Source organism: Sebastes umbrosus, chromosome 22 (genome assembly GCF_015220745.1).
Source record: "Sebastes umbrosus isolate fSebUmb1 chromosome 22, fSebUmb1.pri, whole genome shotgun sequence".
NCBI lineage: Eukaryota > Metazoa > Chordata > Actinopteri > Perciformes > Sebastidae > Sebastes > Sebastes umbrosus.
In genome coordinates this window covers 13,123,294-13,135,110 of record NC_051290.1, presented here as the reverse complement: position 1 = coordinate 13,135,110, position 11,817 = coordinate 13,123,294, and the positions used below count along the sequence as shown (strand labels likewise).

At 39.9% G+C, this 11,817-nt stretch overlaps 1 protein-coding gene across 1 annotated transcript; it reads right to left on the bottom strand.

Moving 5' to 3' along the window:
• Positions 1 to 8,191: 8,191 nt before the first annotated feature.
• Positions 8,192 to 11,600, bottom strand: mrpl52 (mitochondrial ribosomal protein L52). The gene is made up of 5 exons (XM_037757850.1): positions 11,463 to 11,600; positions 10,011 to 10,080; positions 8,800 to 8,867; positions 8,573 to 8,637; positions 8,192 to 8,486 (listed from the first exon to the last, which is right to left on the bottom strand). The coding sequence occupies exons 1-5, from the start codon at positions 11,494 to 11,496 to the stop codon at positions 8,334 to 8,336; spliced, it is 390 nt and encodes a 129-aa protein (XP_037613778.1). The 5' UTR covers positions 11,497 to 11,600; the 3' UTR covers positions 8,192 to 8,333.
• Between the last annotated feature and the right edge of the window lie 217 nt (positions 11,601 to 11,817).

Genomic DNA, 11,817 nt, shown 5'->3' with positions numbered 1-11,817 from the left:
AGACTTTTGAACATGCACAGATAGGATTTATGATTAACCGGGAAGTCAGATTTAACGTGATGACAAGACCTGCAAGAACAAAGATGGTACAAAAACTAGGAGTTTTAACTGCAACTTGATTCACAAGTAAAACTCTTCTTTCAGTGCAAGCAGTCAGACGGGAAAAACATTTTCTTAAAAAAACGTGACGTTTTAACTCACGAATGACAGTTTTCAAACATTCCAGTACATTTTGTTGTTGAATAGGAGCAGAGCTGCTTGTCCAAAATGTGTCAGTAAGCGGTACAGTTTCCAACAATATGGTGCAATTTTTTAATTATTATCGTTGTTATGGGAAATTGTTGTTATTATAAGTATGGTTATTGTTATTATTGTTCTCCTGGTAAAGTTATAGTGATTTTTTTTTGTTGTTTTTGTACATTGTCATTTGGAGTCCTGCTGGACAGCGGCGTAACGTGACAATGATGGAGATGAATCCCAGTTTACACTCAGCATGTGATGAATCAGATCAGATCAGGGGGGTAAATGTGAGTTCAGGGAGTTTCTTTTTATACTGAAACACCCGAAATTACAGAGATGTTGGCACAGAATAACAAGCGATGCTATTTATGAACTTTGATGGTGCTCGATGATTTTTTTTTTTTTTTTTTTTTTTACTCAAATCAAAATTGAAGGTGAATTAATTTAGTTAATAACAATGATAATGGTAATGATATTTATAATGATGATCATATCAATAAAATGGAATGAGATTTTTTTTTCCTGCCTGTTTTTCACTTTTGTATTTCATTAGATAAAGTGAAATTAAACTATTTTCTACAATCTTGTAATACATTTCTCCCATGCTTTCAGATTCTCTTCACTAGTGGTTGAACACACACACTTTAACACCTGTAGACAGAAAAGCACAATATTAAATGCAACCTTAAGCCAAACACATTTTTATATCAAATTTTACTCCCAAAAATTAAAAAGAAAATGTAGTACATTTTAAAGTTAAATGCATCAATCTGGTGCACTTTGAGACCAAGATTAAGAGTCTAGGTCTATAAAGAGCTTTGTGCTCTAGTAAACGATTTAATCATAAACACATTAGTTTCTATATGAATGGTGATGATGCAGCAAAAAGTCACAACCACAAAGCATGGTAAACGAGACAGGGGTCCGTGTTTCCAGACAGGTGGGTTGCCGACATCCCCGCAGACCCCTGATGCACCAAGAACAGTCCGCCTTGGTAGCCCCGTTGCTACCCGCAGGGAGAGAGGGCGCATTGTGCAACGAGCAGTGCACGGCCCCGGGAGGCGGCGAGGCCCGGTGAGGGAACTCACAGTTGGAGCCGCGAGCCACCCTTCATCCCAGGCCTTTCCAAGCCGACCTATTTGTTTATTTGTTAGTTTGGATCCCAGTTAGTTGCTACCGGGGTCATAACTATTCTTCCTGGGTTCCGCACATAAAAACGCAACACAAACATATAACATACATGAAAACTCAACAACACAACACTCATATGTCTCACCAAAACCCTGATTCCCCTAAAATATTTTCGGCTCAGTATGAAACTGTGGCGGTCCTACCTAGACTGTGGTGGGCTGGATGTCAGAGCACTTTGATTTCATTTGAATTAGGCTACACAATGGTTGATTATGTTAGACGACAGGTGGACAATATCGCCAACGTTCTATGACCTTAATACCTGGCTTAGACGTTAAGATTTGTATTACCATAACACCTGGAAGTGGTGTGCTAGTACTCCGGCGCCTGTGGGTGAGACGCGCTCACACGCACAAACATGCACTAAAAGCATGCGCGGCCAGCCCAGCAATGTCAACAAAGCACAGAGAAGCTCTGATTACAACACACACAGAGGGAGAGCAACTTCATTCTCTACTCAGGTAGACATTACTCCTCTATATCTTTATAAAGATAGCAAATAATTGTTTGCTGCTATACTAACGCTCTAAATATCGTATAGAGCAACTTCAATTAAATCTTTTTTTTATGTAATTAACAAAAAACATGGATGCAACTTAAGATTTGGAGATAAAAGTGTTTTTCTTTTAGCAGGGTCACATAATTACTGTATTTCCTGTTTTCTGCTCGGGTGGCTTTAATCGAGTCCATTTCCCAACTCCATGCTACATGCTTAAACTATTAAGTATATACTATGTTGTAATCTTCATAATGTACTTTTATTTTGTCATTTAGTATCCAGAAACTAACACAATGTTGTGCTTCGAATGAAATTTGCAAGCATATCACTGCCATTTCTTACCAAAATGTTTCAAAAGTGTTTGGAAGACAGTTTGTTTGGGATGATTACATCATTCCAGTTCATTCAGTTTCAGTTTGAGCTGCTGCCAGATTAACATCTGTTATTTTTGACATTTTTTCAGTTGGGAGTCCTTCTCTTTTTCCATTATGTACTCTCGCTCTGTGGGAGAATAATACCAATCAGTGACAGAACTGATTGTTGTTGTCATCTAATTTGTAACATTCAAACTAAATGTATAAATGTAAAAGATCGATCCTTTAGTGTCAACACTCTGGCCATTAACTGCACTGTGCACAATTACTCATTCATTATAAGCAGTGCAGTGTTGGAAACAACGTCAAGTGATGTGCAGCATTGTGAGCTGCTGGAGGGCCACAGATGAAGCAGTCTGGTTACAGTTACACCACCGCTGGTTGTTTCGGACGTGGAGCCAGCGGTCATGTGTCGAGGAACGAGTCGGAAAAAGTGATGGAACGGTCACATTTTTCAGAGAGGTGCGATCCAGCTGAGCATCTGGTATTCTTGAAACATCTGAACCTCTCGGCCAAGCCCAGCTGCATGTGTGTGTGTATGTTTGTGTGTTTATAATAAAAAATACGTTTACGCCCCGGCTCTCTCCTCTGAAAATTAATTATAAAAACATGTGGAGAGAAATTGGGTGAAAGAAAAAGAGAGAAAAGGAAAAGAGAAGGGCAGTAAAACAGAAATTATTTCATAGGGTTTGGGATACTTATCCCTCTGCACATTTCACTCCAAAAAATCCTCCCTCCATCTCCTCCCTCACTCTTACTGCAAAATTGTTCTTTTTATGAGGCTTCAGTTTCAAACCACTCCTCCTCTCACCACAAGTATCTCTGGTCTGTTTTTTGCTCTTTCTGTCCTCCCCCCCCTTCAGCCTCTTTTTCCTCGTGCTCTCCGTTTTAACTCTTCACATACTGTCGGTGTGGCGGTAAACAACAGCAACCACAAGATGCACGGCAAACAACCGCCAACATAAAAAGAACATTGCTGAGAATCTGGTCGGCATGCAATTGCGGTTTAGTCTTTCAAAAAACCCTGTTTTCATGTAAATGACATTTTCCACAATACATGACCTTTGCCTTTTTCTACTTTTAACTGTTTCCTGTCTGCAAAGTGCTTTGTGTTACATTACTGTATAAAAAGTGTCTTATGAATACAGATTTAATCTTGTTTTTGATTTAACCAGTGGAGGTTAAAGTGCCCTTGAGCAAGCGTTCAACAGTGATGTCACAGTGTACTGACACACCCTGAAGTACAAGTTTACATCACTGCAGCAAGGAGAGAAGTTAAACTGCTGGAGGGCAGCAAAAACAAGATTCCAGCTGGTTTGAAGTTGCTCTTTAAAGGGCGTTCTTATCCATTATCTTCAAACGGAAACATCCACTCAGCGACGTAGGTTACCAAAGTAAGCTAATCAATAAGGTTATGAATAATGTGAACGCTAGCACTAGCTGAGTCAAGCAGGTTATGGATACTCCTGCGTTCTGCAAGGTAAAATGACTGTTTTTGTGAATGTAGTCTGGTGGCGTCCACAGCAGCACAGGGTTAGACTTTGCGCATATACTGTACACTAACCTGACTGATCCCACCTTTTCTATTTTTTTTCTACTCACATCTGTTCATCCACTTTGCCTCCTTCCACTGGCCAAACTGTCTCTTTCTCTGTCTCGGTCACCTGGTGTTTCCATTTGTCTCAGTGGATGTCTCTCATGCACTATAACTGTTTTGACCAATCCATCTTTCTGGAGAAACTTCCTCTGCTCCACTGGACGTAGATGCTGCTGAAATACAGTATAATACAGTGTAGTATTATTACCCAAGAGAGAGGATAAACACCAGCCAAAGGGTTTTAAAAACCAAAGATTTGTTCTTACTGATGGTTTAACACATCTAAAGATGTATCAAATGACTTATTACGCATTAATAAAGTACTTAGCTATAACATATAAAGCCTTTGCAAAGGGTGCTGAGTTTATTCACAAAGAGGATGAAAGGAAATATTGAAAGACTGCAGTAACAGGGTGTGTCCTTCAATCCCTGCATGGGTTCAATTTCTGCAAGTGTCTTTGAGCAAAACACTGAATCAGTCTCAGAGCTGCTTCTGTGTAGCCGATCCTGACCTCTGACCTCCAAAAAAAGAGCATTTTGTCTATTTCCTAACAAGTTCATAGGAAGGTTCCTGGAAAGAACTGTTCTGAGAAAGTTATTTGAGTCATTGGCAGTTGAAGATTTAGATTCAGGGCTACTAAAATCATTTATTATTGTACTGTAACTTTACTCTCCATGTTTGCTGTGTTTGTACGCTGCTGCTGCACACTGATTAAAACCCTCTCTAGGTCAGTGGCTCCCATCCTTTTAGCTTGTGACGCCTTAAAATGAAGCAATGTCTACTTGGTTATGAGTTATGAACAAGCCGAACAAAAAGTAAAAGTGAGTCATTTTTTAGGCCTGAAGACAAAGAGGCGATATTATCCAGTAATTCACAAGAAAAAAGATTAGAGGAATTCCAGAGAAACATAAATTTAATTTGTGTGCAATAGACGTTTCAGTTTCTTTCTAGGAAATTATTAGGAAACTACGGGTCCTGTAAAGTCTAATGCTGCCAGAAACCTTCCTCTGTGCCTCTTCTCTTTTGCCCCACAGCCCTGTTAAAGACTTTTACTTTTAAATGATGTTTGTGACGCCATCTTTGTAGGCGGACACACATCGCGGAGCAGTCAGAGAAGATATACAACCATGTTTAATGTTGTAAAAGATGTTGTTGATCAGGAAAGGGGGAGGGGAAATGAATGCGCAGTAATCTGGATGTCTGTGTGAAGGTGCTACCACGTTTATCTGCCAAGCATCTGCTCTCCGTCTTGTCTTGTAGGTCACGGACATGAACGCAGATGAGACCTTTGGCAGCCATGTTGGCTTCTATTCCTCTTTCTCCCCCTCTCTCTCTCTCTCTCTCTCTCTGTCAGCCATTTTAATGCTGAACTCGTACAGTCTGGCGGGGCGGTGCAGGAACAACCATCGAGCTCAGCACTCCTTCTCCATGCCAGGCAGGAAGTGGCCAGGACAGCTGCTTGCAATTCAACCTGAGACTTTGTTTGGGTGACCTACATTATGGCACCATTTTCGTTCTACTGTAACTTTCGCTTTTTCTCTTCATTTTCTCGTTTTGCCTGACTTCCAGTACATTTACTCAAGTACTGTACTTAAGCACAGTTTTGAGGTTCTTGTACTTTACTTGAGTACTTACATGTTATGCTACTTTATATATTTCTACTCCACTACATTTCAGAGGTTGTCTGGTTATCAGACAGCTATAGTTACTGCCTACGTTTCAAATTAATCTTAAAAAAAAAAAAAGATTGGCATAGATTAAGCCAGTTATTCCCAAACTTTTTAGTTTAAGACCCCCCTAAATTGTCCTCTAAGGTGCCCTTAAATGGAGAAAAAACGGACAAATTGACCTCTAGGGTGCCTTCCAGTGGCGAAAATATTATAAAGTGGCCTCTAGGTTGCCCTTAAATGGAGAAAACATGATAAAGTGTCCTTTTAGGTGCTCTTCCAGCGGAGAAGACATGATAAAGTGGCCTCTAGGTTGCCCTTAAATGGAGAAAACACGATAAATTGTCCTCTAAGGTGCCCTTCCAGTGGAGAAAACATGATAAAGTGCCCTCTATAGTGCCCCTCCAGTGGAGAAAACATGATAAAGTGCCCTCTAGGGCTGCCTTCCAGTGGAGAAAACATGATAAAGTGCCCTCTATAGTGCCCCTCCAGTGGAGAAAACATGATAAAGTGCCCTCTAGGGCTGCCTTCCAGTGGAGAAAACATGATAAAGTGCCCTCTACAGTGCCCCTCCAGTGGAGAAAACATGATAAAGTGCCCTCTAGGGTGCCTTCGAGTGGAGATCTATCATTTATTTATCATCTACAGAACAAACTCCCACTTGAGCAGAAGCATTTTAACAAACTGACGTGAAACAAGAGTGAAAATAATCAGTCCTGATGCTAAAAAATACTAATCCAGATGCCTAAAAATCAGACAAATATCCCACATACCAAGGAAGCCACGTGGTTTACTGTCTGACTAACAACAAACAAAGATAATTGCAGCGTGCAGTGTGTCAGTTTAAAACGTTCAGGCTGTGTAGTTTTGTCAAACATGCTACCCAGGGTGCCCCAGGAACACCCAGGTCAGGAAGCGGTCTTTGGGAACAATAGTTGCTGAATCAGACCCTCACAAACCCCCCTGACTCTGCAGCAGGTCGATGCTCATCCTCCTGCACCCCCTTCCCAGCCACATCTGCCAGGAAACCCTCCCTGTTTCTGGTCTGCGGCTGAAACTACAGATGCCCGTCAGCTAATCTCCAAAAGCAGCCACATCTGTCTCATCCTTCGCCCTCCATCCGAGCAGACTGACCTCACCTAGCGCCCCCCGAAGCACCCACCAGCGCTGACTTCTGCACAATAAGCAACATCTGGTTCTCATTTCCCCCCCCAAAAACCAAAACAACACGAGGAGGAGAGGAAGGGGAGGATGGGAGGAGTCGGGAGGAGGAGAGGTTGTTGAGGAGAAACACATTCACAGAAAAGCAGGATGTGAAAAAACGGTGCGTCAAGAGAAAGAATGAGGAGTCCCATTTCTCACTGTTGGTGCTGTTGGAGGTCTTTGATGGTGCAGGTGTGAGGATTGTGCTTGTGAATGAGAAATGTCGTCTTGTTAACCACTTTTGACATTTCTTACAACACTTTAACGCCCTCTGTGGCCTGTTCAATGTCCTCCCACACAACAAACAGTCAGCTCCTTTGGTCAACTGTATGAAAAAGTTAAGACAAGGAGAGGAGGGGGGGAAAGAAAACTCCCATCTCCACAGAAAAGAATCTGCAACTCAGCGGCTAGCAGCCCTAATTACAGTGGGGCTTTGCTGAAGTCTGCAACAAGACAAAGAGAGAGAGGGGAGGAAAAGAGGCAGATGGAGGGAGAGAAGGACGTGAGGAGGAAGGGAGCAGAAAGCAAGAGTGAAGGTTACCTCATTTTGTAAAGAGTCTGTTTATAAGTCAAAGTCACACTAAGTTAGTGCTGACTTTGCAAAGGCACAGCTGCTCGGCATCTCTGCAAAATGTCGCTTTACACCATAAATGCATACGACAAATCGTTTTTTTTAAAAAAGAGGCACAAACTCCCTGCAGAAGCCACTTAGAAGAAGAAGAAGAACTAGAATTAGATGTCATTCTTCACAGCTGATTTATGTTTTCCTGCTTTTAAAATCAAAACACGCAGCTTGATTAAGACTTTGTCGAGCTTTCAAATTTGAGCTGATACCAGAAAATAGCACTTTCTGTGGGATGCTAAACTTTCTGCCAACTTGGCTGCAGCCAGATAATCATCTTTCCAGACACCAGGCTGCAGAACGACACGTTCAAAATTCAGACTTTTCTCCTCTTTGTTGGTAGAGATGTCAGAAGAAACACCCCGTTCTGTCCACAAGCATCACATTAGTTTTATCTTGGAACAGATTTGTCTTCCCCACTTGCTACTAAAACTGTGTAAATTATTCTGGCGTCACCTATTTCCTTTTTATTGCCTCTCCACTTAAACTTAACTAAGCTGCTCCACCGGGTGGTCTTGCGCGAACATTCGTCATGTATTTCGAGTAATAACATTGAGTTACTACAGCATGCCAAGGTGTGAACTCTGTCTCTCTCTTTAAACACACACACTCATACACAGCGAGGTCCTGAATCAGAGCTACTTTATGATCGCCAGCTCCTCCCTTCCTCCGCAGGCCCAACAAAACTCCTCTCTGAGCCCGACACCAGACAAAATGGCGTTTGAGCCTTCACACTGCCTCGCTCGAGGAGAAATGCTGCATTCTAGTGGAAGCTGAGAGACATTAAATCAGAATTATATCTATATAAATCAAAGCATTTATTGCAGAAATCCATGAATAGTGAAAAACAAACTGTAAATCAGGAGAAAACCCAAAAGTCCTCTTAAATATATTCAACAGTTCAGAATGAGGAAGCTGATTACGATGATGACGTGTTTTCTAACTTTTAGCTTTTGTCTTCATTAACAACTTCCCTTTAGGTTTGAGTAAAAGAGACTTTTTGTGCTCCTCCGTTCTTTTGGCCGCTTCTTGCTTTTCGCTCCACGCCTCCATTCCTGTGTCCACCTCCGAGTTCAGCATCACGATGCGTCTCTGTGGGAAAGAGCGCGACAAAAAAGCATGTTAAGAAACAGAAAGGTGAGAAGATAAATAGGAAGGTAAAAGGTGCTGATACTCACCGCTAAATCTTCCCTCTCTTGCTTTCTTCTCAGCTGTCCCTTCATTAGAGGTGCTGGTCTCCCGTCTGTCCGGATACACAAACAAGAACACACACACAGGAAATTACAAAATGTGCTACGAGTAGATCACAACATGGTCACGGTTTCAAAAAGTGTGAATCGCTGAATTAGGCCTCTGTTGCTTGAAAAATACCTCCTAATATCTGTGACTCAAAAACAAACAATACCTGCAAACGACCAATCAGGCAGGTCTGTCAGAGGGCCGTATTCTGTGCCACTTCGAGCAAGTCCATGTCTGCAAGCAAACACAAACGTTATGGAAGTAGAAACAGAGAATTGGAGGACTTGTGGATAATCAGCTATTCTTTTGCCCCATAGCAACCTGGTCATTATGCACAAAAGTTATTCTGGCTGTTGCTATAAATAGCTGCTAAAGGACTGGAGTATTGGCTAAATCGCACTTGTCGTTATCACGGGAACCGCAAATCAACCAGGAAGAAATCTTTAAAGGAGTCCTCCAACGGTTTTGCATTGTCGTATTAGCATTTTAGCATGGTCTATAACACTGTCGGACTGAAGATGGCTAATATTTAAAAAAAAAAGTATCAAAATCAATGCAGGAGGACCAGTGATTGTAGTTTTTTATCCCACACATTAAAAAAAACAACTACATTACCCACAATGCAACTCAACTGTTCAACTCAAATAGGGAAAATAGAAAACCTTGGTTATAGTGGTTTATATTTTATTATAATGATATACTTTAAAGGATCAATATGCAATATATTTACTGTAATAAATCATCAAACGACCATGATATGTCATCAGAGATAAAGAAAACATGCTGACAACAATACTACAGCCAGGATGTTCTCCTCTGAAATTTACATTACGTCTGTTTTTGTTTTGGATGTGTGTGATCCCGACTTTTTCTCGTAAAGTTATGACTTTATTCTCGTAATATTACAACTTTTTTTCTTGTAATATCATGACTTTATTCTGTAAATCTCAGATGTTGTTTTTCCCCTCAATGTGACCCTAATACTCCGTCGTACATTTGCTCTTTGGCCCTCACTGCATTAGACTTATATACTATATACTTAGACTATACACTGTGTTACCTTCATCATAATGCTCAAATGTTTTGCGGCTCCAGACAGATTATTATTTATTTATTTTTGCCTAAAATGGCTCTTTTGATAGTAAAGGTTGCTGACCCCTGCTCTATCATGTCAGTTTGTTAGATGCTGTAGTGTTTCCCAAACTAAATGTTAATTAAATTAGGACAAACCAGTTGCCACACAGCAAGAGTGGAGCTTCTGGGGAAGTTGCCTGCTTTGTCCCATTAGCTAATAATAAAGCCTTGGTGTACACATCAACAGCACTCAAACAAATCAATTATTTAGTAAAAAACCCAGTGTGTCAACGGTGAACTTACTCTTTCCTCCACTTCTGTCCAGCCTGTGCTCCACATGTTGTGCTGAACTGCCTGCTGGAGTGCCTCAACACTGGAAGAAAAACAACAAAAACAGCCTCTGAAATCACCTCTAAGACGCCTGAAATCTACAGGATGCACTTTGAACCACTCCATTATGATCTTATGAGCAGATACTGATCTGTAGTCAATACGTTTTAAAACAAATTCTCAGGTCCATTCTTACTCAACCCGTCAATCTCTAGATCTTCATCCTCCTAAAGTCCTCACTAGTAGAGGTCAGTTTTCGATAACATTTAGAGGAACCAAATTATGGAGTAGCTTTTCACATCTATCAATAAACTGTTAATCTGTCAAATGTTGCAAAAGTCGCTTAAAGGGTCATTTAATTGCTGTCTTGTAATTGCTTTTCCCCCATGTTGTCCATGCATTTGTTTTTATATTTTTTCCCACTCACAAAGATGTTTGGTTACGATTACCCAGAAGTCTTAATAGATATTTAAATCAATATCCTCCTCACAAACACTAACCATACACTTCCAGACAACACACACTTTTTTTTTTATATATATATATATTTACTGTATTGTTATTGTTATTATTATATATATCTTGTCCTAATTGTTTTGTTATCACTATTATGTAATCATATTATTTATTTATATTAATCTTGTCTCTAGGTGGAGGCTTCAGATAAGCCCAGTGGGGTTTTTTGCCTCTTCCTGCACTTTATTTGATTTATTTATTTATTTTTTGTTATGTTGTATAGTCTTAAACTGTGCAAAAATAAATAAACAATAAACAAACAATTCTTGGCTGTGTGTAGGGACTTTTGAAGCAGCATTAATTTTGAGATATAAAAATTTAAAAACATTATAAAAGAACAGTTAACTGAGTAAATAAAACATTTTAAAAATAAAAAATAGATGTTTAGGGCTTTATTTTAGATGTCTGCTAACATTTATTCTGTGGTAATGGGGACTTACATGACATCTCATTTTTTTATTTATTTACTGTATTGTTGTTATTATATATATCTTGTCCTAATTGTTTGTTATCACTATTATGTAGTCATATTATGTCTTTATATTAATCTTGTCTCTAGGTGGAGGCTTCAGATAATAAGCCCAGTGGGGTTTTTGCCTCTTCCTGCACTGTATATTATTATTATTATTTGTTATGTTGTATAGTCTTAAATTGTGCAAAACAAATAAACAATAAACAAACAATAAGTAAACCCTTGTATAAGTGTGGTTTCTGTCCCTCCTCAGTGTGTCAGATGAGATCTACTTTACTGAAGAGCAGCATTCACAGTTCTTACTGTATTCAAACAGGCAGCTCTATCAAAGGCAGCAGAACTGGTGCAAGAAGATGTTACTTAACAAAGGAGCTCAACTTTAAGGTTTAAACGAGTCTAACACACACAACAGATTTAGTGAATAACCTCTGTCTCACCTGAACAACACAACGTCCTCATGGTGGCTGCCATCTTTGCCTGCACTATCCTGTGTTGACCACCAGGTGGTGCTAAAGACGCACTGAGAGGAGCAAACCAGCTGATAGGTGCATTACTACCACCTACTGGACTGGAGTGTGGAGCACTAGATTGGCAGGAAACAAAAATAAATAAAATAACAATAAAAATCAAATAAAAAATGTATAATTATTAATAATAATAACAATAATAATAACTAACTAAAATAAAATAATAATAATACTAATAAGAATTAAATTCTCTCCATTATTCCTGTTGCCCTTAAAGGGGCTGTTTGTAAGAATCAGAAATGCTTGTTAACAGTGACACCTGTGG

Bases quoted from the DNA above. Each gene is read 5' to 3' on its own strand.
- mrpl52 (XM_037757850.1), bottom strand. From the start codon at position 11,496: ATGGCAGCCACCATGAGGACGTTGTGTTGTTCAG. The intron at 8,638-8,799 runs GTATTGTTTGTT...GTATCCGGACAG, and splicing joins GCCTGATTGGTCGTTTGCAG to ACGGGAGACCAGCACCTCTA. The intron at 8,487-8,572 runs GTGAGTATCAGC...TCTTTCCCACAG, and splicing joins AAGAGAGGGAAGATTTAGCG to AGACGCATCGTGATGCTGAA.